The sequence below is a fragment of the Salvelinus alpinus genome, chromosome 19 (genome assembly GCF_045679555.1).
Source record: "Salvelinus alpinus chromosome 19, SLU_Salpinus.1, whole genome shotgun sequence".
In the NCBI taxonomy this organism is placed as follows: domain Eukaryota; kingdom Metazoa; phylum Chordata; class Actinopteri; order Salmoniformes; family Salmonidae; genus Salvelinus; species Salvelinus alpinus.
Genome location: NC_092104.1, coordinates 45,344,994 through 45,372,952, shown reverse-complemented (window position 1 = coordinate 45,372,952; position 27,959 = coordinate 45,344,994). Strand labels below are relative to the sequence as shown.

The following is a 27,959-nucleotide window of genomic DNA, read 5'->3' as shown; positions in this document are numbered from 1 at the left end:
CAAGCAGTACATCTCTCCACAATAGTGTAAAATCGTCATAAATGTGTTCAATTATAAACCTACTGATGTCTTGCCACAGATTCCTAACTTGAATACATTGCCAAAAAAGATGCAACACTGTTTGAACGCGGCATTAATTACAGTCGAAGACACAGACAATGAGGTAGCACGCAAGCATTGGTTGATGCATGCAACGTCTGAACGCGGCCATCGTCTCCACTGCAGCAGGCCCTCAAGTCGATTACCGATTTATGGTCTCACTGATGGAAAGCCGTGCTGGCATCGAAATGTTGAGACATTCCGAAACAGTGCCAAATTAAAGGTAATTGTATGGCCATCGTACCTAGCTAGTTAATAATATACATTCGCGTCCTCAAATGTTGCTAGAAGACTAAAGGCTAAGGTTAGCTTGCTAAGAGTGGGTGGAATGGAGTGCGTAAAGGTTAGCTAGTCGGTTAGCTAGGTATAATTAGTTAGCTAGTTAGGGGAAACACTGGAATCAGTCTGAATTATGTATTTACAACAGAGGTAGCCTAGATATCCTAAATTGTTCGGTATGTAATTCAATGGGTAGCCTATTTGCATATAGGTGATGTTCTTTGCTCCATATGTTAGCGAGCAGTAGCTGGCTACATTTTGTACAGACAATTATGGCCATGCAAGCATCATGGATCCAATCAGTCTCTAGCCTCGTATTTTATTCGATTGTTAACTAGATTGTAAAGTGGGAACAATTGTCTGATTTTGTCATTGGTTATGATTGAATCCTTGTAGTTAATGCTGACAACTTGGCACACAGGAGCCATGCTGACGTCTATCAAGTTGCCTATTGTGATCAGAACCGAAATCAACTTGGTTTTGGTGATGGTGACAGCCCTTGGACTTTTGTCCAGACTGTATGGAATTAACTTCCCTAAAGCTGTAGTGTAAGTAGCTACTGTATATCCAACCTCTATGTAATTCTCCTGGTCTGGATCCCATAGGGTGTGCAGGCTTTTGTTCCAACCCAGTGTGAAACACGGAACACACCTGATAGAGCCACTGATTAGTTGAATCAATCTGTGTGTTAAGTCTAGAACTGTACTGGAACAAAAGTCTGCAAATCCTGGTGTTGAAGGACCCACATTAAACAACAGTAGCCCATACTATACTGCCCCCTAACTGTCACAGCTACTGGACTGCCCTTGGTAGATAAGGCAAATTAAGTTTTTTTAATAAGACAGTAGTTTACCCTGAAACCCTCTTTGATGTTTTACAGGTTTGATGAGGTGTACTATGGACAGTTTGTATCTCTCTACACAAAGCAGGTCTTCTTTATTGATGAGAGTGGTCCACCTCTTGGTCACATGATTCTAGCATTTGGAGGTAAGTACTGAACCCTTACAATATGAAATGGGTTTCCATGGCCGAGCAGCCACACACAAGCCTAAGATCACCATGCGCAATGCCAAGCGTCCGCTGGAGTGGTGTAAAACTCACCGCCATTGGACTCTGGAGTAGTTTTGTATGAAATCTACTGAAATGTTTTGTATGTGGACACCTGCTCGTGGAACATCTTATTTCAAAATCATGGGCATTAATATGGAATTGGACCCCCCCCCCCCCCCTTTTTTTCTTTCTGCTATAACAGCCTCCACTCTTCTGGGAAGGCTTTCCACATCTAGTTGGAACATTGCTGTGGGGACTTGCTTCCATTCAGCCACAAGAGCGTTAGGGAGTTCGGGCACTGATGGGCGATTAGGCCTTGCTCTCATAAAGCTCATAAAGCTCCTGACGAACAGTTATTGTGCTGAAGTTGCTTCCAGAGGCAGTTTGGAACTTGGTAGTGAGTGTTGCAAATGAGGACAGACAATCTTTACACATTACGTGCTTCAGCACTCGGCGGTCCCGTTCTGTGAGCTTGTGTGGCCTACCACTTTGTGGCTGAGCCGTTGTTGCTCCTAGACGTTTCCACTTCACAATAACAGCGCTTACAGTTGACCTGGGCAGCTGTAGCAGTGCAGAAATTTGAACAACTGACTTGTTGGAAAGGTGGCATCCAAGACGGTGAAAGTCACTGAGCTCTTCAGTAAGGCCATTCTACTACCAATGCTTGGCTATGGAGATTGCATGGCTGTGTGCTCAATTATATACACCTGTCAACAACGGAAATGGCTGAAGTAGCCTAATCCACTAATTTGAAAGGGTGTCCACACACTAATCTGAAGGTCCACGCATTAATTTGAAGTCCACATACTTTTGTATATGTAGTGTATTCTATTTAGCATTTACACAGAAATTCATTTTGTGATGAACCTTTAATCCCTTCACTTAAAATAGTGGTGCCAAACTTTTTATAGTCCCGTACCCCTTCAAACATTAAACCTCCAGCTGCGTACCCCCTCTAGCACCAGGGTCAGCGCACTCTCAAATGTTGTTTTTTGCCATCATTGTAAGCCTGCCACTCACACAGTGAGGTTTTGTCACAACCCGGCTTGTGGGAAGTGACAGAGCACTTATGGGACCAGGACACTAATAATAATATATAAAACCTTATTTTACATATAAAACCTTATTTGTTCATCAAAAATGGTGAATAACTCACCACAGGTTAATGAGAAAGATGTGCTTGAAAGGGTCTCAGTCTTAAATCATTTTCCACACACAGTCTGTGTCTGTGTTTAGTTTTCATGCTAGTGAGGGCCGAGAATCACCTCTCACATAGGTACGTGGTTGCAAAGGGCATCAGTGTCTTAACAGCACGATTTGCCAAGGCAGGATACTCTGAGTACAGTCCTATCAAGAAATCTGGCAGTGGCTTCTGATTTAATTTCAATTTTCACAGAACCGCTTGTTGCAATTTCAATGAGGCTCTCTTGTTCAGATATTGTTAAGTGGACTGGAGGCAGGGCATGAAAGGGATAACGAATCCTGTTCTTCATGTCGTCCGTTTCAGGAAAGTACCTGCGTAATTGCACATCCAGCTCACTCAGGTGCTTCACTATATCACATTTGACATTGTCCGTAAGCTTGAGTTCATTTGCACACAAAAAAATCATACAATGATGGAAAGACCTGTGTTGTCCTATGCAGTCAGAGAAGAGCTCCAACTTCTTAATCAAAGCCTCAGTTGTGTCCCGCACATTGAATATAGTTGCGGAGAGTCCCTGTAATCCTAGATTCAGCTCTTTCAGGGGAGAAAGAATATCACCGAGATAGGCCAGTTGTGTGAGAAACTTATCATTATGCAAACGGTCAGACAATGAAAATTATGGCCAGTAAAGAACTTTAAGCTCATCTCTCAATAAAAAAAAAAAAAAAAAAAAACATCATTGCATAATGCAGAAAATACACAAGAGTTCGGGGGCCTTGCTTTAACAAATTTGACAATTTTCAGTGTAGTGTCTAAAACGTCTTTCAAGCTGTCAGGCATTACCTTGGCAGCAAGAGCCTCTCGGTGGATGCTGCAGTGTACCCAAGTGGCGTCGGGAGCAACTGCTTGCACGCACGTTACCACTCCACTATGACTCCCTCTCATGGCTTTTGCACCATCAGTACAGATACCAACACATCTTGACCACCAAAGTCCATTTGATGTCACAAAGCTGTCCAGTACTTTAAAAATATCCTCTCCTGTTGTCCTGGTTTCCAGTGGTTTACAGAAGAGGATGTCTTACTTAATTGACCTCCCATAAACGTAACGGACATATACCAGGAGCTGTGCCAGGCCCGCCACATCTGACTCATCCAGCTGTAACGCATAGAGTTCACTGGCTTGTATGCGAAGCAGTAAATGTTTCAAAAACATCTCTTGCCATGTCATTGATGTGTCGTGAAACAGTGTTGTTTGATGAAGGCATTGTCTGTATAGTTTTTTGGGCCTTTTCCCACAGCATTGTCCCAGTCATATCCGTGGCAGCGGGAAGAATTAAGTCCTCCACAATAGTATGGGGCTTGCCTGTCCTAGTCACTCAGTAGCTTACCATATAAGATGCTTCTAGCCCCTTCTTATTCATGGTATCTGTTGTTTTTATACATGTCTATGGATGCGGGCCTTACTTTTTTTTAACCATTTATCCATTTTCGAGCAAACTGAATGAGCAGCAGCTACGTTTGGCTACATGCGGACCGTTAGTGGAATTCCCGCAAGAGAGTAACGGTTAATGTGACTGGATATTAGTTATTTGACAAGGCTAGCTGTATTTGACAGTTATTCGCTGAACGCTAAATGGTTTAATTTTATTTTTGTCAGTGAAACAAGGCTACTCAGGCGAGAAAAAAACATCACCCAAATGTTTAGCTCCGTTGGAAAATCTAAATGGGCTGTTTGAAAATGTGAATCACATTTTTATTTGGCTTACCCCAGTTTGGGAATAGCAGACTTTGAATAATACTCATTGTTGTTTCTCTAATTTATACAGCTTATCTTGGTGGATTTGATGGTAACTTTATCTGGAACAGGATTGGAGCAGGTAGGAAATCTAATTACTACATTGCCAATGCATCTTTAGATCTAATTCCCAACATCTGAATGTATGTGCTTTTCTTAAGTTGTTTAATCAAGTTGTTGTTTCTTATGATTCATTGCAGAGTACTCCAGTAATGTGCCTGTATGGAGTTTAAGACTGATACCGGCCCTGGCGGGGTCACTGTGTGTACCCCTGTGTTACCTTCTGGTAGTGGAACTTGGGTACTCACACCTCACAGCACTGGGGGCTGCATTGCTCTTCCTCATGGGTAATGTTGTCCTATACTTCCTCCTATACAGTCAAAGTTGTATTTGGATTTGTATATTACATTTTTGACTCCATTGTTGCTCATTGTTTGCCATCTCCATTGAGTGACGTAAGATCAACTATGTATTTTCTGTTTTTGTGAAACAGAGAATTCCTTGATTGTTCAGTCCCGCTTCATGCTGCTGGAATCTGTGCTTATCTTCTTCCTGCTGCTCGCTGTCGTATCCTACCTCAGATTTCACAATGCACAACGCGGGTGAGTGTTGCAGTTCCTCTGTACCTACTAGGAAGGGGTTGTCATTCCATGATCACCAACACATCTTAACACACACCAACACAAACCATGTTCAGTGGCGATTAGCAGAAATGTACCCCACTTCCTTGATTTTGGTTGATGTGTAGTGTCCGCTCGGCGTGCTCTCAGCCTGTGTACGTGCCAGCTGATGTTTCTCTTCGTCCTTTTTAGCTCACCAGTCAGTTTGGCGTGGCTGGTGCTGACTGGAGTCACATGTGCCTGTGCTGTGGGGTTAGTTCAATCAGCCACATTTTAAAACTAATTGGATGGAAATTAATGTATTGAAAACTGAAGTTTAAACCGTTTTTCACAGTCATCCCATGGTCATGTTTGCGATTGTGGGTGTTTACCTCTTTAGGTCTCACTTATGAAGGTTTGGGTTTGTTTGCATGCATGTGTAAACGGTCTGCTTCTCCCATTCATCAGAGTGAAGTACATGGGTCTGTTCACCTACTTTCTGCTGCTGGGCTTGGCGGCCGTGCACACGTGGCAACTTATTGGGGACAGAGCACTGAGAAATGTGAGTTCATTAGGTTTGTTTTTTGTTTATGAATATATCCATGAATTCAAATGGACAGCTTGACTTCCCAGAAGCATACTGCTAATGTTTGAAGTGTCTCCCAACCGTGCAGAGTGTGGTGCTGATGCAGGTAGTGACCCGCTTCCTGGCCCTCGTGGTCCTACCCCTACTGCTCTACCTGGGCTTCTTCTATGTGCATTTGAACCTGCTCTACCGCAGTGGCCCACACGACCAGATGATGAGCAGTGCCTTCCAGGCCAGCCTAGAGGTCAGCATCCCTCTCTCTCTCTCTGAGATCCAGTTGAGATGGCAAGCAACCCACCAAAATGTTCTATTGGATTTATGAAGTGTTTTTAAAAGACTTGACATTGGGTAGTGGCGCTGCTCTGCTGCATGTCATTTGGGGTTATATCTAGTGTGTTTGGCTGTATTCAGGGAGGATTGGCCAGGATCACTCAGGGTCAGCCTCTGGAGGTGGTCTATGGCTCTCAGGTGACCCTCCGCAGTGTCTCCAGTAAACCCATCCCCTGCTGGCTACACTCCCATAAGGCCAACTATCCCATCAGGTGAGGGGGCGTTTCTGGTTCTCAATTATTTTATCAGATCTGGACCATGCACGTGACAACACTAGTATGTAGTGCATTTCTGTTCTTGCAGCATGACCAGTTTCTTATTTTTTGGTGCTCTGAAGGTATGAAAATGGGCGTGGTAGCTCTCACCAGCAGCAAGTGACCTGTTATCCGTTCAAAGATGTCAACAATTGGTGGATAATCAAAGATCCAGGCAGGTTTGTGCAGGCCAGCTTTAATTTGGATGTCTAGAACACCCCCACATTGTGATGCAGTGTTTATCCACTAAACGGTTGCTATGTTGTTTATCTGATTCTCTTCCAGACAAGACCTTGTTGTGAGCAGCCCTCCCCGCCCTGTTCGCCATGGTGATGTTGTCCAGCTTCTTCACGGCATGACCTCCCGCCTCCTCAACACGTACTGTATAGCCACGGTTCTGCACACCGCCTTTTCCGTCTGCGCCCCCAGCCAATGTATCTGTAACCAATATATTAGTCACGTTACTGTGCTTAGCTACTGCCTAACCTCATCATTAGTATTATCTATGGTCTCTCAGGCACGACGTTGCAGCTCCCATGAGTCCTCACGCACAGGAGGTGTCTGGCTACATTGACTTCAATGTGTCAATGCCAGCCCAGAATCTCTGGAAAGTGGTGAGACATACGGACACACACACACACACACTCCCACCACCTCATACTGCACCTTTTTTTGTTTTACATGCATTTAATCACAATAACGTATACACTCATTTTATGCTCATTATTTTGAATTGTGATTCTTTCCAATGTCCACAAAAGAGTTAACCTTTATTAGGTACACCCATCTAGTACCGGGTTGGACCATTCCTTTACCTCCAGAACAGCCTGAATTCTTCAGGGCATGGAAACGTTGCTCAATTGGTATCAAGGGACCTAATGTGTTCGAAAAACATTACACCACCGACATCAGGCAGGATGGGGCCGTGGACTTGTGCTGCTTATGCCAAATCCTGACTCCCATCAGAATGATGCAACAGGAACCGGGATTTGTCGGACCAGGCAACGTTTTTCCACTCCTCAATTGTCCAGTGTTGGTGATCGCGTGTCCACTGGAGCCGCCCATCCGTGACAAGGAACGACGAGTTGTGTGTTCTGAGATGCTGTTCTGCACACCACTGTTGTACTGCGTCGTTATTTGCTTGTTTGTGGCCCGCCTGTTAGCTTGCGCGATTCTTGCCATTCTCCTTCTCGCTGATGAGAAGTCGTTGTTTTCGCCCACAGGACTGCCGCCGACATTCTCGATAAACCCTAGACACTATTGTGCGTGAAAAGCCCAGGAAGCCACCCGCGTCTGAGATACTGGAACCAACGCACGCGTGTGTGTCAAGTTTGGACACACCTACTCATGGACACCTCTGGGGCGGCAGATAGCCTAGTGGTTAGAGCGTTGGACTAGTAACCGAAAGGTTGCAAGATCGAATCCCTGAACTGACAAGGTGAAAATCTGTCGTTCTGCCCCTGAACAAGGCAGTTAATCCACTGTTACTAGGCCGTCATTGAAAATAAGAATTTGTTCTTGAACTGACTTGCCTAGTTAAATACAGGTAAAATAAAAATCAAGGGTTTTTATTTTTACTGTTTTCTACATTGTAGAATAATAGTGAAGACATCACAACTATGAAATAGCACATGGAATCATTTAATAACCAAAGAAGTGTTAAACGAATCCAAATATATTTTAGATTCTTCAAAGTAGCCACCCTTTGCTTTGATGACAGCTTTGCACACTCTTGGCATTCTCTCAACCAGCTTCACCTGGAATGCTTTTCCAACAGTCTTGAAGGAGTTCCCACATATGCTGAGTACTTGTTGGCTGCTTTTCCTTCACTCTGTGGTCCAACTCATCCCAAACCATCTCAATTCAAATCAAAGTTTATTTTTCACGTGTGCCGATTACAACAGGTGTATTCACCTTACAATGAAATGCTTACTTACTTACTTTTTTGCACTAACCAATAGTGCAAAAAAGGTATTAGGTGAACAATAGGTAAGTAAAGAAATAAAACAACAGTAAAAAGACAGTGAAAAATAACAGTAGCGAGGCTACATAGAGACACCGGTTAGTCAGGCTGATTGAGGTAGTATGTACATGTAGATATGGTTAAAGTGACTATGCATATATGATGAACAGAGAGTAGCAGTAGCGTAAAAGAGGGGTTGGCGGGTGGCGGGACACAATGCAGATAGCCCGTTTAGCCAATGTGCGGGAGCACTGGTTGGTCGGCCCAATTTGAGGTAGTATGTACATGAATGTGTAGTTAAAGTGACTATGCATAAATTATAAATAGCGAGTAGCAGCAGCGTAAAAGAGACACAATGCAAATAGTCCAGGTAGCCATTTGATTACCTGTTCAGGAGTCGTATGGCTTGGGGGTAAAAACTGTTGAGAATACTTTTTGTCCTAGACTTGGACTGGGGTGGCTGGGGTCTTTGACAATCATTAGGGCCTTCCTCTGACACCGCCTGGTGAGGAGGTCCTGGATGGCAGGCAGCTTAGCCCCAGTGATGTACTGGGCCGTACGCACTACCCTCTGTAGTGTCTTGCGGTCAGAGACCGAGCAATTGCCGTACCAGGCAGGGATGCAACCAGTCAGGATGCTCTCGATGTTGCAGCTGTAGAACCTTTTGCGGATCGCAGGACCCATGCCAAATCGTTTTCGTTTCCTGAGGGGGAATAGGCTTTATTGTGCCCTCTTCACAACTGTCTTGGTGTGTTTGGAACAATCTAGTTTGTTGTTGATGTGGACACCAAGGAACTTGAAGCTCTCAACCTGCTCCACTACAGCCCCGTCGATGAGAATGGGGACGTGCTCGGGCCTCCTTTTCCTGTAGTCCACAATCTTCTCCTTAGTCTTGGTTACGTTGGGGGATAGGTTGTTATTCTGGCACCACACGGCCAGGTCTCTGACCACCTCCCTATAGGCTGTCTTGTCGTTGTCGGTGATCAGGCCTACCACTGTTGTGTCATCTGCAAACTTAATAATGGTGTTGGAGTCGTGCCTGGCCATGCAGTCGTGGGTGAACAGGGAGTACAGGAGGAGACTGAGCACGCACCCCTGGGGAGCTCCAGTGTTGAGGATCAGCGTGGCAGATGTGTTGCTACCTACCCTCAGTACCTGGGGGCGGCCTGTCAGGAAGTCCAGGATTCAGTTGCAGAGGGAGGTGTTTAGTCCCAGGATCCTTAGCTTAGTGATGAGCTTTGAGGGTACTGTGGTGTTGAACGCTGAGCTGTAGTCAATGAATAGCATTCTCACATAAGTGTTCCTTTTGTTCAGGTGAGAAAGGACAGTGTGGAGTGCAATAGAGATTGCATAATCTGTGGATCTGTTTGGGCGGTATGCAAATTGGAGTGGATCTAGGGTTTCTGGGATAATGGTGTTGATGTGAGCCATTACCAGCCTTTTCAAAGCACTTCATGGATGTGAGTGCTACGGGTCTGTAGTCATTTAGGCAGGTTTCCTTTGTGTTCTTGGGCACAGGGACTATGGTGGTCTGCTTGAAACATGTTGGTATTACTGACTCAATCAGGGACATTTTGAAAATGTTAGTGAAGACACCTGCCAGTTGGTCAGCACATGCCCGGAGCACACGATCTGGTAATCCGTCTGGCCCTGCAGCCTTGTGTATGTTGACCTGTTTAAAGGTCTTACTCACGTCGGCTTCGGAGAGCGTGATCACATAGTCATCCGGAACAGCTGATGCTCTCATGCATGCCTCAGTGTTACCTGCCTCGAAGCGAGCTTAGAGGTGATTTAGCTCGTCTGGTAGGTTCATGTCACTGGGCAACTCGCGGCTGTGCTTCCCTTTGTAGTCTGTAATAGTTTGCAAGCATTGCCACGTAAGACGAGCGTCGGAGCCGGTGTAGTATGATTCAATCTTAGCCCTGTATTGACGCATTGCCTGTTTGATGGTCCGTCGCAGGGCATAGCAGGATTTCTTGTAAGCTTCCGGGTTCGAGTCTCGCACCTTGAAAGCGGCAGCTCTATCCTTTTAGCTCAGTGCGAATGTTGCCTGTAATCCATGGATTCTGGTTGGGGTATGTACGTACAGTCACTGTGGGGATAACGTCCTCGATGCACTTATTGATAAAGCCAGTGACTGTGGTGTACTCCTCAATGCCATCGGAAGAATCCAGGAACATGTTCCGGTCTGTGATAGCAAAACAGTCCTGTAGTTTAGCATCTACTTCATCTGAACACTTTTTTTATAGACCAAGTCACTGGTGCTTCCTGCTTTAATTTTTGCTTGTAAGCAGGTATCAGGAGGATAGAGTTGTGGTCGGATAGACCAAATGGAGGGTGAGGGAGAGCTTTGTATGCGTCTCTGTGTGTGGAGTACAGGTGATCTAGATTTTTTTTCCCTCTGGTTGCACATGTTGATGGAAATTTGGTAGAACTGATTTCAGTTTCCCTGCATTAAAGTCTCCGAACACTAGGAGCGCCGCCTCTGGGTGAGTTGGTTTCCTGTTTGCTTATTTCCTTATACAGCTGACTGAGTGCGGTCTTAGTGCCAGCATCTATCTGTGGTGGTAAATAAACAGCCACGAATAGTATAGCTGAAAACTCTCAGCTATACTATAAGTGGAAAAACATTGCTTGGTCTGACAAATCCCTGATTTGGCGTAAGCAGCATGAGTCCATGGCCCCATCCTGCCTGGTGTCAACGGCACAGGCTGGTGGTGTAATGGTATGGGGAATGTTTTCCTGGCACAGGGTCCCTTGATACCAATTGAGCAACGCTTCCATACCCCAAAGAATTCAGCCTGTTCTGGAGGCAAAGGGGGCTCAAACCCGTTACTAGATAAATTGGCCACTGAGTGTACATATGCAGTATATTAGACCACAAGAGAAACATACTGACATTGTTCTTAACTCTGTTCTGTAGGACATTGCGAACAGGGAGGCGGAACAAGATGTCTGGAAGACTATTCTCTCTGAAGTACGTTTGATTCACATCAACACCTCGGCTGTGCTCAAGGTACGCTCAGGGAGCCCGGGGGATTTCTCAACAAACTGTTTGTCTTTACTGTTTTATCTGTTTAACCTCCAAGCCCTCTTTCTCATGTTGTCGACGTGCAGCTGAGCGGTTCCTCCCTTCCAGAGTGGGGCTACAGGCAGCTGGAAGTGGTGGGGGATAAGATCTACAAGGGCTACCAGCCCAGCGGTGTTTGGAATGTTGAGGAGCACCGCTACGGCAGGAGTAAGTTGTCCGAACACTCAGCTACGTTCAGTAACACTTTACTTACAGGGGCTATACATAAGGCATTCATAAAACCTTTATGAAACCAGTCATAACATTTTTTGAGTGTTGCTGTGTCATTCCTAACAACCTTCATGACACATTTATTCAACTCATTCCTCAGGCTTCTTAACCGAATCGCTACACATTGTGTAATTGTTACTGTGTCGTGGGTGTTATGTTGAGAGAATGGCTTAATTTATCTTTCAGGTCTGGAGCAGAGAGAGCGAGAGCTGGAGCTACACTCCCCCACACACATTGACATCAACCGCAACCTCACCTTCGTTGCAAAATTCCTGGAGCTACAGGTAAGAATAGGATAGCATACCTATGAGCACGTGATTCCTTGTTGATGCCGTTTCATTGGTGGACTTCACATGTTCTCTCCTTTTGTGTTGGTCTGACAGTGGAAGATGCTGACGGTAAAGCATGAGGATTCTGAACACAAGTACAGCTCTTCACCTCTAGAATGGATCACGATGAATACCAACATTGCGTACTGGCTCCACCCCGCGAGCAATGTAGGTTTGCTTCAACCTTTGTCAGTCATTCACTCAAGGGTGCTGTGTTTATATTCCAATATCTCTACTGTACTCCAGCCAAGATTTGAACAGTTGTGTGTATTAATGAATTCTTACATTGAAATGGAATGGCGCAACCACGTGTTAGCTTGATTAGCTTTGACCCTCTGTTTCAGGCCCAGATCCACCTGATTGGCAACTTTGTCACTTGGACCCTGGCAAACATCGCCCTTGTGGTGTACGTCCTTCTTTTCCTATCGTATCTATTAAGGAGGCGACGGAAAATTGAAGACATTCCAGAAGGTACCTTTCGGACATACAATATGTAAACGCTAACATAATGTTGACACATTGCAAAGTGGCATGTTAAAAGCAGTCATGTAATGTTTGATTTTGTTGTCCAGCCACCTGGTGCCAGCTGCTTCAGGCAGGAGTAGTGTGTGCTGGTGGCTGGGCTGTCAACTACCTGCCCTTCTTCATGATGGAGAAGACACTGTTCCTGTATCACTACCTGCCAGCTCTCACCTTCCAGATCCTGCTGATCCCTGTGGTTCTGGAGCACCTGCACACACACATGCTGAGGTGGGCACCAATGACTCGTCTCGGGTTGGGATTGAATCAGGTCACGCGGTTGCCTTTCTCATGACAGGTCTTAATCATTCCATTTTAAAACATTCTCCTCCTCTCTAGGTGTGCTTCTCTCCGGTGTGCTCTTCATGGAGTTGTATTGGCAGGGTTGTCCTCGGTATATCTGTCCTTCCGGACCTTCAGTCCTCTCACCTATGGTCAGCCAGAACTGAGCGCCGAGCAGCTGGCTTCGTTGCGCTGGAGGGACAGTTGGGACATCTTGTTTCGCAGACGTTAAGTCTTAACCGTACACCCCCACTGACTGGGGAGAGGCGAAGCCGTACATTTGCACAGGGCAGGAAGCGCCTAAGGGAACCGTTCCAAAGGAAGGGCTTATTAAAAACATGTTTGGTAGAGTGGATTACTTTAATTTTATTAGTGAGTGCATCTACATGGGATCAGAGAACTTTGGGTCCAGAAACTGTTTAAATCTTTGAGGCATCTCACACTTCTACAGCTCCGGTCAATGTGAAAACCATGAAATGTTTACAAGTATTTTTCCGTATAATTTCAAAAGGGAATGTTTACCCAAAAATGTCACTGTGATGAACCACTTTTTAACCATTTCTTCATGTGGAATTTAAGGCTGCATAACAATTGAAATAAAAAACTTAATAAACCACAATGTTGCATTCATTGTAAAGAATTAGCCCGGGATTCTGTCCGTAGCGCAGCACACAATAGTTTTTAAAGGTCAGATTTTATTGATCCGACATATATATGTATATACTGTACTCTATATAATCTACTGCATCTTGCCATCTTTATGTAATACATGTATCACTAGCCACTTTAAACTATGCCACTTTATGTTTACATACCCTACATTACTCATCTCATATGTATATACTGTACTCTATACCATCTACTGCATCTTGCCTATGCCGTTCTGTACCATCACTCATTCATATATCTTTATGTACATATTCTTTATCCCTTTACACTTGTGTGTATAAGGTAGTAGTTGTGGAATTGTTAGGTTAGATTACTTGTTGGTTATTACTGCATTGTCGGAACTAGAAGCACAAGCATTTCGCTACACTCGCATTAACATCTGCTAACCATGTGTATGTGACAAATAACATTTGATTTGATTTGATTTTATACCGTGTTTACTGTAAATGTATTGCCTACAATCCGCGATCGGATTGTGTCGCGGACAGAAACAAATCTACACTGTCTGTATTAAACATTTTTATAGAGCCAACCATGATGAATATGACATCTATTAGTCACACACACAATTTTGCCTAAGCAGTATTCTCAATCCCTTAGTGGCAGCAAGAGAACGGAAAATGCAAACCATGAATCTGTTTGTCTCTGAAATCTCATTTTAATCTAGTCTATTGCTGCAGGAAAAAAAAGGTGAGTCTGGGTGCTCACTCAGCGTTGAGCTGGGTCAGTGTTCAGTAAGCTTCTCCAGTGTTCCTCCCAGCACTGTACCTCCCTCGTCTGGGCCTGGCTCTCCTGCACGGCCCGGGCCAGCTCCTCCCTGTACCGCTGCTAATAGTGCTGTGGGCCCCAAACCAACATGAATTACAATCAGCCTCTGTTACGTTCCCCAGTTTCTGTGTTGTGGGTTTTGTTTGTTAGTTGTGTTTCAGGATGGATTCCTGAAATTCCCCCAAGCAGCTGATTGGTCGGCCCCATTGCTAATTGGAGCTGAACCCGCCCTCTCGTCAGAGGATACAGCTGTATCCCATTACAGACTCCTTCTGAATCTAGAAAAGCCAGTGTTCCTTTTTTAGGAGAGAGTTGGTATGTCCTATGTATGTTGTTGCTCAGGAGAGCTGAGGGTTATATCCTGTGTTGGTTGTTTCTCAGGAGAGCTGAGGGTTATATCCTGTGTTGGTTGTTTCTCAGGAGAGCTGAGGGTTATATCCTGTGTTGGTTGTTCTCAGGAGAGCTGAGGGTTATATCCTGTGTTGGTTGTTTCTCAGGAGAGCTGAGGGTTATATCCTGTGTTGGTTGTTCTCAGGAGAGCTGAGGGTTATATCCTGTGTTGGTTGTTTCTCAGGAGAGCTGAGGGTTATATCCTGTGTTGGTTGTTCTCAGGAGAGCTGAGGGTTATATCCTGTGTTGGTTGTTCTCAGGAGAGCTGAGGGTTATATCCTGTGTTGGTTGTTTCTCAGGAGAGCTGAGGGTTATATCCTGTGTTGGTTGTTTCTCAGGAGAGCTGAGGGTTATATCCTGTGTTGGTTGTTTCTCAGGAGAGCTGAAGGTTATATCCTGTGTTGGTTGTTTCTCAGAGCTGATTAGTATGTCCTGTTATTAAGTATTTTGTAGCTGCTACTTCTGAAGTATGTGTGTGTGCCAATAGGATGCAGTGATTTTGATTATTGAAGTTGTTTACTTCCGTTTGTGTTATTCTGTTTCAGTTGTTCCCAGGGGGGAAGGGGGGGGCACCTAGGGAGTGCTTAAGCGAGAGGCCTGTGGGTATACATAACCCATAGTAATTACTGTCTATACACACTAGGTAAGACCTGGGTGGACCACCCCCTGTATTTTGGTTAGCGCACCAGGCGGTGCTAAGTAAGGTAAGTAGTGGGTAGGCAGGTAAGGTAGGAGAAGGGGCTTTGACATTTGCTTTCTTTGCTTTGGTTCCATCCAGCCCCTTTTCCCCATATTACCGTATGAAGGAATAAATACATTCCCAGTAAACTGTATAATCTCTGCCCTTTTGTCATCCTTACTTGCACCTACAATCCCATACCTCTTTCGCTCCACGGGGAGTTGAGTTGTAACAGGGTGCTGCGTTCCCTCTTCCTAGAGGCGTACGTAACAGCCTCTATCCCCGTTTATACAGTACCTGGTGCTAACATGCATCCTTTGTCCTGATTTAATATGTGGGCATAACTATTGGTATTATTGTGTCTCTGATCTGTCCACATTGAGACCAGATTTCCTGGTCCTGACTCCCTCCCTGTATGCAAATGATGTGTGTGTGTGTGTATGTGTATATATATATATACACAACAGTTTGGGGTCACTTAGAAATGTCCTTGTTTTTGAAAAAGCATTTTTTTTGTCCATTAAAATAACATCAAATTGATCAGAAATACAATGTAGACATTGTTAATATTGTAAATGACTATTGCAGCAGATTTAAGGAAAATCTACATAGGCATACAGAGGCTCATTATCAGCAGCCATTACTCCTGTGTTCCAATGGCGTTGTGTTAGCTAATCCAAATTTATCATTTTAAAAGGCTAATTGATCATTAGAAAACCCTTTTGCAATTATGCTAGCATAGCTGAAAACTGTTGTGCTGATTAAAGAAGCAATAAACTGGCCTTTAGACTTGTTGAGTATCTGGGGCATCAGTATTTGTGGGTTCAATTAGTCTCAAAATGGCCAGAAACAGACTTTTCTTCTGAATCTCGTCAGTCTATTCTTGTTCTGAGAAATGAAGGCTATTCCAGGCAAGAAATTGCCAAGAAACTGAAGCTCTCGTACAACCCTGTGTACTACTCCCTTCACAGAACAGCACAAACTGGCTCTAACCAGAATAGAAAGGAGTGGGAGGCCCCGGTGCACAACTGAGCAAGAGGACAAGTACATTAGAGTGTCTAGTTTGATAAAACAGACGCCTCACCAGTCCTCAACTGGTAGCTTTATTAAATAGTACCCGCAAAACACCAGTCTCAACGTCAACAGTGGAGAGGCGAATCCGGGATGCTGGCCTTCTAGGCAGAGTTCCTTTGTCCAGTGTCATTTTGCCCATCTTAATCTTTTCTTTTTATTGGCCAGTCTGAGATATGGCTTTGTCTTTGCATCTCTGCCTGGAAGGCCAGCATCCCGGCCAGCATCCCGGCCATCACGCCTGTTGACGTTGAGACTGGTGTTTTGCGATATAGTCAAGCTACACGTGACCCTATGTATGTGTGTGTGAGGGGAGACAACTGGGTGAAAAGGTTGCCTCAGTCTGTCACAACTGAGTGAGGACAACAGGGGCCAGAATGACAGGAAGTCACACTTCCTCTAACAGAGGCTCAACGGTTCCCCCAAGTTGGGCAAGAAAGCGCCTTTGACTATCGGCCCAGATGTCGTACTGGTCACACACACAAAACATGAATCTTTCGCCCAGAAACAGGCTCCAAACAAAACAATAGCTCTATCACTGGTGTGCAGAATATAACAAGTTTCCCTGTCTCCAGTTAAGCTAAGAGGAACCAGTTAGTTTCTGTCAGCTCTTGGCTGAGCGCCCAGATATCACGGGGTCATTCTACACACACACAGTCAGAACAGGCCTCTATTACTGCACACACACTTTTATATCCTATATGAGTTAACGTGACAATCTCAAACCCAATACCTAGGCTTAAAAACAGATGTTTTAGTACACAAGCATTAGTAAGGTTTAACTTCAAAATGTCCTCACAGCTCTCATTGTCTCTCGTCTACAGCGTGATTCAAGGCCTCCAGCTCTCTCTCAAAAGCAGGATGGTTCAGACGCACACTTTTTCTGAAAGGACATGTTACAGACATGAATGCCTTTGCACACAAGGAAATTCACTAGTATGACTGACACCCACCTAGTCCTACCAGCATTAGGCTTAGCAGTGTGCTTTCATTGGACCTGTTTGAATAACTTAATAATTCATCGTTACTCCCCTGAGATAAGGAGTGATATATGAGTGGATAGATGAAGGCATGGTTTCCACTCCATTGCTTTCACCAATCTTAGCTTATCAGATCAGTGGTTAGCTCTAGAAAAGACGGAAGGGAGTGCGCATAGTAAAGTATTCAAACAGTGCCCCGGGACTTTCTCGCCTCACTCTCCTGCAAAGTGACGCCTTGCTGTTGAAGGGTGTTGTTCTCCCAGGTTAGAGATGAGCACCCCTGGCACCTTGGAAAGACACTCAAGTCATTCAGCTGCTGTTGGAATTCTTTCCAAAGTCAAGGAACAGGACAGAGAGGAAGGGACAGATAATGAGAAGAAAATGTGCCTCGAAGTACAAAATATGCCTCAACCGTTACCCATCAATGGAAATGCATTGAAAAAGTCAAACTTGACAAAGTGCTTCAAAACTTAATGCTAACCTTGCAGACAGTTATGGTAGTCCTGAGCTTGGCTCTGGTAGATGAACAGCCTTTTGTTCATCTCATCTGCACATTGTTCAAATGTTTTCTGGGAGGTACTGAGGCCTTGTGATAGAATTTATAGAACTCCTGCTCATCACACACATTCAAACTAGTGTTATTGGCAATTACTTTGGGAAGATTTTGAATATTGTGAATATTAGACTTTACTACAAACAATATATGATCAAATGGCACATCACAATATTGGAGTTAACTGCAGATCAGAAATAAGAAGCTGTTACCTCAGCAACCAGGAGAAGAATACCATTGGTCTTCCACAGAATGCTGGCTATCAAACTTTGGAAGGCAGTCCTGAAAGAATGACAGAACTTATCTTGCAGTCAGAGGGAATGAATGAAATGTTATTTTCGTGTCAAATCACCAATTGGCAACTCATCCCTTATGGGATTAAGTGACACCAACATGACAATAATTCACTATGTTAATTAAATGATAATTCTTCCGGTGTTCTCTGCATTGCGCATCGCATGAAGAGTGAAAAATAGATACAAAATAAGGTAAAAATCAATACATAATAGTAAATTACATCCCTAGAGCGGTAAAATAATATATTTACACTACCGTTCAAAAGTTTGGGGCCACTTAGACATTTCCTTGTTTTCCATGAAAACATACATGAAATGAGTTGCAAAATGAATAGGAAATATAGTCAAGACGTTGACAAAGTTATAAATAATGATTCTTTATTTAAATAATAATTGTGTCCTTCAAACTTTGCTTTCGTCAAAGAATCAATTACAGCCCTTTGGCATTCTAGTTGTCAACATGTTGAGGTAATCTGAAGAGATTTCACCCCATGCTTCCTGAACCACCTCCCACAAATTGGATTGGGTTGATGGGCACTTCTTACATACCATACGGTCAAACTGATCCCACAACAGCTCAATAGGGTTGAGATCCGATGACTGTGCTGGCCACTCCATTATAGACAGAATACCAGCTGACTGCTTCTTCCCTAAATAGTTCTTGCATAGTTTGGAGCTGTGCTTTGGGTCATTGTCCTGTTGTAAGAGGAAATTGGCTCCAATTAAGCACCATCCACAGGGTATGGCATAGCATTGCAAAATGGAGTGATAACCTTCCTTCTTCAAGATCCCTTTTACCCTGTACAAATCTCCCACTTTACCACCACCAAAGCGCCCCCAGACCATCACATTGCCTCCACCATGCTTGACAGATGGCGTCAAGCACTCCTCCAGCATCTTTTCTGCGTCTCACGAATGTTCTTCTTTGTGATCCGAACACCTCAAACTTAGATTCGTCTGTCCATAACACACTTTTCCAATCTTCCTCTGTCCAGTGTTCTTTTGCCTATCTTAATATTTTATTGGCCAGTCTGAGACATGGCTTTTTCTTTGCAACTCTGCCTAGAAGGCCAGCATCCTGGAGTCGCCTCTTCACTGTTGACATTGAGACTGGTGTTTTGCGGGTACTATTTAATGAAGCAGCCAGTTGAGGACTTGTGAGGCATCCGTTTCTCAAACTAGACACTAATGTACTTGTCCTCTTCCTCAGTTTTGCACCGGGGCCTCCCACTCCTCTTTCTATTCTGGTTAGAGCCAGTTTGCTCTGTTCTGTGAAGGGAGTAGTACACAGCGTTATACGAGATCTTCAGTTTCTTGGCAATTTCTCGCATGGCATAGCCTTCATTTCTCAGAACAAGAATAGACTGACGAGTTTCAGAAGAAAGTTGTGTTTCTGGCCATTTTGAGACTAATTGAACCCACAAATGCTGATGCGCCAGATACTCAACTAGCCTAAAGAAGGCCAGTTTTATGGCTTCTTTAATCGGAACAGTTTTCAGCTGTGCTAACATAATTGCAAAAGGGTTTTCTAATGATCAATCAGCTAAGTTTATCATTATAAAAGGCTAACACAATGTGCCATTGGATTAGCTAACACAATGTGCCATTGGAACACAGGAGTGATGGTTGCTGATAATGGGCCTCTGTACGCCTATGTAGATATTCCATAAATAAATAACCGTTTCCAGGTACAATAGTCATTTACAACGTTAACAATGTCTACACTGTATTCCTGATCAATTTGATGTTATTTTAATTGACAAAATAAAAACAAAAAAAAACAAGGACATTAAGTGACCCCAAACTTTTGAACGGTAGTGTACATACACAATGTATATACATAACTAAATAGGGGAAAAAATAAACATAAGTCACTTATGTTAACCCAGTCTGGCACAAAGAGAAGATTCATATGGGAGACAAGCCTATACACACACACCATTAACCACAGAAGCAAATAATTTTTTTACAATTTAATTAGAGGTAGCCCATTTTCTTTATTCCATGCTTTATTTAAATATTCTACAAATGGAAATACACAATGGACAAAAAAAAACATTTCAATTTCCTCATCACTCAGCCACATAATACCAGGGTATATCTGGTGGGCTTTCTGAATAAGAGCAAGCGTATATCGTGGTAGAAATGGCAATAGAGGATAACATTTGTTTCATTCTCTATTTCTTCGAGGTCACAATAGTTACATAGGCTTTCCTCTTCACCACAATACCGACCTGCTTCAATACGTAGAGGCAATATCCCTGATCTTACCTGTGCACATAGCGATCTCTTGCTTTTAGGTAGGTTATACATAATATATCTCACACACACACGAATGCACCCTTAATCAAACAAAAGGTTCATGATTAATCTCCTCCCCCCATTTTTTTTCATATTGCATCAGTTGTTTTTTAATCATATCTGTCTCCCTTAATTTGGTACAGATGTTCACAGTCAGACTCTTGAAAAAGGTCAGACATTTCAGTTGTCCAGGCTCCCCCTATGGATAGATCCCATTGAAAAACTTTACTAGACATTCTGGCAGTTGGCATTTCCAACAGTCTATTCCAAAGTCTCACCATATATGCCTTCCATCTCACCTCACAGGTTCCCAGCCCATATCCCCAGTTATTGCAAGTATAAGTGCAAACTTGTGGACACCTAAAAAGTAACGTACTGCTGCGTTATGGACATGTTCGTTTTTAAAACACCTCTTAGAACCCCACACTCCTGCTGAATAGTCCAGAACAGGACACACACATGTCTGATACAGTTTGGAATACGTAGCATAACCAATATCTTTCAGTGTTTTTGTTTTTCCCTATAACTCCTCCAAGAGCTCTACTTGTTGAGTCGGCCAGGGCAGATGTTCCGTATAGAAAGATAATATGTTCATCAATAAGAATACCCAAATATTTATATTTGCTAGTAAACTCAAGAATGTTTTCACCAAAACACTTCTTAGTAGCTGGTTTTCTAAAATGCATTATCTGTGTTTGTCGCCATCTTTTACACCAATTGACAGCACATAACACGTTCTGCAGGTCTTGTTCAGTTTATACCATCAAAATAATATCAGCATATAAAAAGATACTTAGCATTTCATCATCATATCTTACGGCAATATTTCACTGTTTAAATTATTTTGCCAAATCATTTATAAACAAAGCAAACAAAGTCGGTGATAAGAAACCAATCTATACGATATTCATTAACACGCACTCAAGCAATTGGTACTTTGTAAAGAGACTGGATGATCAAATTTCCCAAAGAAAAGTAAGAGAAGTGTCTTTAACAAACTACAGGCTAAAATATCCCTATTTACACAATCAAAAGCTTTCTGGAAATCAATAAAACATGCAAAGGTTGGCTTCTCAGAGAATTTAAATCAGTATTGATCGGCAAATCATTGATCTCAGTAAGGCTGGTTTATGTGCTGTTAAGGGTTCTATAAGGGGGTACTCACACCCTGCTCCTCTGGTTTCGGACCAAACCGCTGAAATCTCTTTTCAAAGCGAGTGGATTTGGAAAACTTCACACTATAAAAAGGAATAGATGACAGTGCTTACGTCTATCTAAACTGATCAGCAATACGAATCTATTCATAAGCTATACAGTAACTCTACTGTTACTACACGTGATGTCTGCGTGATTGTGCACCACTGATAAAGATAAGAAAAGGTGTCCTCTGACCTTTGCGCACTGACAGATTCAGCAGATGTGCTCTTCTCTGACTTCTTCCCAATAGGAAATTACAATTTAAGTACAGAGAGCACATAAAGACAAAACACTACATCTTACTGGAGCCAGCACAAGTTTTTCTTGCATTTGTTCTTGGCTAGCCTGGGAGCCAGACAGATCACATGGTACGTTAGCTTAGCTAAGAACAAACAGCAAAATGGCTCAGAGACTGAGCACCAGGCTAGTACTGATCAGTGGTGGAAAAAGTACACAATTGTCATACTGTAGTAAAAGTATAGATACCTTAATAGAAAGTTACTCAAGTAAAGGTGAAAGTCACCCAGTAAAATAGTATTTGAGTAAAAGTCTAAAAGTATTTGGTTTTAAATATACTTAAGTATCAAAAGTAAAAGTATAAATCATTTCAAATTCCTTATATTAAGCAAAACAAGCATTTTCTTGTTTTTAAAATGTATGGATAGCCAGGGGCACACTTCAACACTCATGAATCTTTTGTAAATAATGTCGTTGTATTTAGTGAGTCTGCCAGACCAGAGGCAGTAGGAATGACCACATGTTATCTTGATAAGTGTGTGAATTTCACCCTGTCCTGCTAAGCATTCAAAATGTAATGAGTACTTTGAGTTGTCAAGTAAAAGTACAATATTTTCTTTAGGAATGTAGTGAAGTAAAAGTTGTCAAAAATATAAACAGTAAAGTAAAGTACAGATACCACAAAAAAACTACTTAAGTAGTACTAAAGTGTTTTTACTTAAGTACTTTACAGCACTGGTCCTAATAGGCTAGATTGAATTCCGTTTTCTTCTGAAGTGGATGAAATCATTGTAAGCCAACACGACTGGTAACTGACTGCCGCTGAGCCCCTGTCTGCTGACTGAATGGGTCTGAGCGATTTTAGGCTTGCCTGAGGAATCAGAGAATATCAGTTCTACTTTTTACTCCATTTATCAAGTTAAAGGTTAGTCATTATTTTTGGACTTCTACAGAATAAATCTCCTCTTTGACCAGGGAGTTCTGACAACCAATATCATGCATGGATAATGTATGAACAAGATTATCTATGGCCATATAAACAGAGTTATGGATTTCATTATCAGAGACGATGTGTGAGTTTCTCTCTGACCTCAGCAATCCCCTGATGATCCGCACAGCCACGTCATTCACGAAGGGCACCCACATACGGCTAGGCTGAAGCAGACTGTCTGTGGCCGGGCCGCCTGTCTTGTCCTGTTTGCGGGACTTGGGGCACGCTGCTACTGCGAAGGCCCCCTAGAGACTGCCATGGAAGGGTCCTGCACACAAAACACACTGCATTGAACCCGAGCTGAACTTCAGTCATCGTCAATGCAACAATAAAAACACATGATCAACAACATAGTAAAATCCACTTATCATACAATTTGTAGGTCTCACCAGTAATCAAAAGAGGTCCACCTCTCTCTCCCAAAAGTTTAGTTGCTGCATAAAACCCATAAGCAAAAAAAAAGTTTTTTTGGGGGGGTAAGCTGTTCAGGTCTGTCTATATAGAAGATAGTGTTTAAATCCACTGCAACAGACTTACCAAAAAGCATTCGGTCAGGAGGCTGTTGATGTTCTTGTGCATGTGCATGTTGCTCTTTGTTGCCTGTAGACAGACACAAGATATGAGCAATGGCAAGAGGGGCATGCAAGAAGGGAAACAAGAGAACCATCATGAGAGTCAGGCTGACCAGATATATTAATGTACCTCGGGTTTTTATCTGAACCTGTGTATTTGTGAGCATTCCTTGGATTTTGTCCAGAAACCTGATTTCGACTGAAAGTTCTTCTTAAATACACTGCTCAAAAAAATAAAGGGAACACTTAAACAACACAATGTAACTCCAAGTCAATCACACTTCTGTGAAATCAAACTGTCCACTTAGGAAGCAACACTGATTGACAATAAATTTCACATGCTGTTGTGCAAATGGAATAGACAACAGGTGGAAATTATAGGCAATTAGCAAGACACCCCCAATAAAGGAGTGGTTCTGCAGGTGGTGACCACAGACCACTTCTCAGTTCCTATGCTTCCTGGCTGATGTTTTGGTCACTTTTGAATGCTGGCGGTGCTTTCACTCTAGTGGTAGCATGAGACGGAGTCTACAACCCACACAAGTGGCTCAGGTAGTGCAGCTCATCCAGGATGGCACATCAATGCGAGCTGTGGCAAGAAGGTTTGCTGTGTCTGTCAGCGTAGTGTCCAGAGCATGGAGGCGCTACCAGGAGACAGGCCAGTACATCAGGAGACGTGGAGGAGGCCGTAGGAGGGCAACAACCCAGCAGCAGGACTGCTACCTCCGCCTTTGTGCAAGGAGGAGCACTACCAGAGCCCTGCAAAATGACCTCCAGCAGGCCACAAATGTGCATGTGTCTGCTCAAACGGTCAGAAACAGACTCCATGAGGGTGGTATGAGGGCCCGACATCCACAGGTGGGGTTTGTGCTTACAGCCCAACACCGTGCAGGACGTTTGGCATTTGTCAGAGAACACCAAGATTGCCAAATTCGCCACTGGCACCTTGTGCTCTTCACAGATGAAAGCAGGTTCACACTGAGCACATGTGACAGACGTGACAGAGTCTGGAGACGCCGTGGAGAACGTCTGCTGCCTGCAACATCCTCCAGCATGACCGGTTTGGCGGTGGGTCAGTCATGGTGTGGGGTGGCATTTCTTTGGGGGGCCGCACAGCCCTCCATGTGCTCGCCAGAGGTAGCCTGACTGCCATTAGGTACCGAGATGAGATCCTCAGACCCCTTGTGAGACCATATGCTGGTGCGGTTGGCCCTGGGTTCCTCCTAATGCAAGACAATGCTAGACCTCATGTGGCTGGAGTGTGTCAGCAGTTCCTGCAAGAGGAAGGCATTGATGATATGGACTGGCCCGCCCGTTCCCCAGACCTGAATCCAATTGACCACATCTGGGACATCATGTCTCGCTCCCTCCACCAACGCCACGTTGCACCACAGACTGTCCAGGAGTTGGCGGATGCTTTAGTCCAGGTCTGGGAGGAGATCCCTCAGGAGACCATCCGCCACCTCATCAGGAGCATGCCCAGGCGTTGTAGGGAGGTCATACAGGCACGTGGAGGCTACACACACTACTGAGCCTCATTTTGACTTGTTTTAAGGACATTACATCAAAGTTGGATCAGCCTGTAGTGTGATTCCAAATCCAGACCTCCATGGGATGATCAATTTGATTTCCATTGATAATATTTGTGTGATTTTGTTGTCAGCACATTCAACTATGTAAAGAAAAAAGTATTTAATAAGAATATTTCATTCATTCAGATCTAGGATGTGTTATTTTAGTGTTCTCTTTATTTTTTTGAGCAGTGTATGTTTCACATCCTTCGCCTAAGGGGGAAATGCAACAGGGAGCAAAATTGGTATGGCAACGCTCAGCACAAATATGCAACACTGAAATAATTAACCTGGGTCAACACAAAAGCAAGTAATGTGACTACTCCTTGGGTTTCAGTTACAGAGCTGTTCATAAACTTTGATTTGATTGAATCAATGTGCACGCAATCTGAGGAAACATAGAAATGTAAAACACAGTACAAGACTGTAGGAAAATAAACAATAGTAAGAAACATTAGTGTAGAATGTGCATTTGCTCACCAATTTAATCATTGACACATGATAAAGAGTTATAACCCTCAGTGATAAGAGCCTTACAGCATCTTGGAGGTATCATGGTACTACAGATAAACCCACACACAACATATCAATACTGTCTAATGTATCCCTAACTAAATGTGACACCCTGACTTGTCACACAATAGGGGAAAACGCCTGAAGAATTTTGAAGCGTCATTCTCGAAAAGATTGCTGAGCGGCACACGTTGTCCAGAGTAGCTTGTACATCCTTGGGACATTGGATTGGAGGGCTTCAAGGTTTTACTGCTAACCTACAAAGCATTACATGGGCTTGCTCCTACCCATCTTTCTGATTTGGTCCTGCCGTACATGCCTACACGTACGCTACGGTCACAAGACGCAGGCCTCCTAATTGTCCCAAGAATTTCTAAGCAAATAGCTGGAGGCAGGGCTTTCTCCTATAAAGCTTATTTTTATGGAATGGTCTGCCTACCCATGTGAGAGACGTAGACTCGGTCTCAACCTTTAAGTATTTATTGAAGACTCATCTCTTCAGTAGGTCCTATGATTGAGTGTAGTCTGGTCCAGGAGTGTGAAGGTGAACGGAAAGGCACTGCAGCAACGAACCCCCCTTGCTGTCTCTGCCTGGCCGGTTCCCCTCTCTCCACTGGGATTCTCTGCCTCTAACACTATTACAGGGGCTGAGTCACTGGCTTACTGGTGCTCTTCCATGACGTCCCTAGAAGGGGTGCGTCACTTGAGTGGGTTGAGTCACTAACGTGGTCTTCCTGTCTGGGTTGGCGCCCCCCTTTGGGTTGTGCCGTGGCGGAGATCTTTGTGGGCTATACTCGGCCTCGTCTCAGGATGGTAAGTTGGTGGTTGAAGATATCCCTCTAGTGGTGTGGGGGCTGTGTTTTGGCAAAGTGGGTGGGGTTATATCCTGCCTGTTTGGCCCTGTCCGGGGGTATCATCGGATGGGGCCACAGTGTCTCCTGACCCCTCCTGTCTCAGCCTCCAGTATTTATGCTGCAGTAGTTTGTGTCGGGGGGCTAGGGTCAGTCCGTTATATCTGGAGTATTTCTCCTGTCTGATCCTGTGTCCTGTGTGAATTTAAGTATGCTCTCTCTAATTCTATATAAATAAATTTGATTTGATTTCCAGGAAATCTCAAATGTCAAAAGGTTAATGGGATTTAGAAGTTGGTCAGCAATTATCATGGGCGGGCAGACTGGCCATCAGGCAATTCTGGCAAATGTCAGATGGGCAGGACCATCATTTTGTTGGGTCGGCTGGTCAAAATTGACAACAACAAAAAACTATTCACAAAAAAAATATATATATCTTTTGTCATTACTGTATTATGTACAGCTCCAAAAGTATTGTCACGGTGACAAATGTTTTCTCTCTGTACTCCAGAATTGAAATGATACAATGACTGGTTAGCGCAGACTGTCAGCTATAATTTAAGGGTATTTTCATCCATATCGGGTGAACTGTTTAGAAATTGCAACCCCTTTTGTACATAGTCCCCCCATTTCAGGGGACCAACAGATTGGGAAAAATGTTGTAAAAAGTTTAGTATTTGGTCCCATATTTAAAGCACACAATGACTACATCAAGCTTGTGACTCTACAAATTTGTTGGATGCGTTTGCTGTGATTGTTTCAGATTATTGAAAGGTAAATAATGACTTGTGTCATTTTGGAGTCATTTTTATTGTAAATAAGAAGTATTTTTGAACACTTCTACATTAATGTGAATACTACCATGATTACGGATAATCCTGAATGAATCGTGAATAACGATGAGTGAGAAAGTTAGACGCACAAATATCATACCCACAAGACATGCTAACCTCTCACCATTACAATAACAGGGGAGGTTAGCATTTTTGGGGATATGATATTTGTGCGTCTACATTTCTCACTCATCGTTATTCACGATTAAATACATCCAACAAATGTGTAGTCAAAAGCTTGATGTAGTCACTGTATGCTATAAATATGAGAACACATTCTTAACTTTAGACTACTTTAATAAATACACAAGTGAATTTTGTCCCAATACTTTTGGTCATATACATTGGGGGGACAAATGTACACAAATTGCTGTAATTCTAAACCGTTCACAAGATATGGATGAAAATACACTCAAATTAAAGCTGACAGTCTGCACTTTGACCTCAGTCTATCATTTCAAAGAGACAAAACAAAAAAATGTGTCACTGTCCCAATACTTTGAGTTCATTGTATATTTCAGCTATTGCCTGATCAGTGGACAACGGCCGGCCCCGTTTTCTGATTGTGAATTTTTGCACAACCTTAGCCATTCAAAGTCAAACACGCATCAGCAAAGAGACCTGCATTGACTCAAGGTCATCAGTCAGCCCAGATCAAGGATAGTAAAAAACTGAAAAGATGGTGCCAAAATAGTTAGAGAAAAAAGAAAGGCTCTTCATGCCAATGCTGCTAAGTGTGTGAAATTAACCAACTCATTTTGTAAAAGTTCTGGTTTTGCTGGTCCAAGTGATGTGACTGACTGTGCTGAGAAATGATGCTAGGCTTAGCACAGACAGATCAGCAGCTGCTGCAGTGCAGTCGAGGTAGGGAGAAAACCAGGGGCGCAACTTTGGTTTTAGAAAGGGTGGGGGACGTAATAAAAAAATATTATATACAGTGTAAGTCGGAAGTTTT

General features: G+C 43.4%; 1 protein-coding gene and 1 long non-coding RNA gene across 4 annotated transcripts; one reads left to right on the top strand and one right to left on the bottom strand.

The window, feature by feature from the left end:
- Positions 1-148: 148 nt before the first annotated feature.
- Positions 149-13,151, top strand: pomt1 (protein-O-mannosyltransferase 1). 3 transcript variants are annotated; one of them, XM_071353772.1, is made up of 20 exons: positions 149-322; positions 775-926; positions 1,259-1,365; positions 4,401-4,451; positions 4,570-4,716; positions 4,863-4,971; positions 5,182-5,241; positions 5,437-5,530; positions 5,643-5,798; positions 5,966-6,096; positions 6,222-6,317; positions 6,424-6,516; positions 6,656-6,752; positions 11,025-11,117; positions 11,219-11,339; positions 11,589-11,686; positions 11,786-11,899; positions 12,076-12,202; positions 12,304-12,481; positions 12,590-13,151. In XM_071353772.1, exons 1-20 carry the CDS (start codon positions 185-187, stop codon positions 12,762-12,764), a joined length of 2,337 nt encoding a protein of 778 aa, XP_071209873.1. In that variant the 5' UTR covers positions 149-184; the 3' UTR covers positions 12,765-13,151. The 3 variants fall into 3 exon arrangements, with proteins under 3 accessions (XP_071209873.1, XP_071209874.1, XP_071209875.1); XM_071353773.1 differs by having other exon boundaries at positions 161-322; positions 800-926; XM_071353774.1 differs by lacking the exon at positions 775-926 and having other exon boundaries at positions 210-322.
- Positions 13,152-19,922: 6,771 nt separating this feature from the next.
- On the bottom strand, positions 19,923-23,666 carry LOC139545714 (uncharacterized). Its single transcript, XR_011669114.1, has 3 exons — positions 23,054-23,666; positions 22,764-22,932; positions 19,923-22,544 (listed from the first exon to the last, which is right to left on the bottom strand). It is a non-coding gene; the product is annotated as an uncharacterized lncRNA (long non-coding RNA).
- Positions 23,667-27,959: the final 4,293 nt, after the last annotated feature.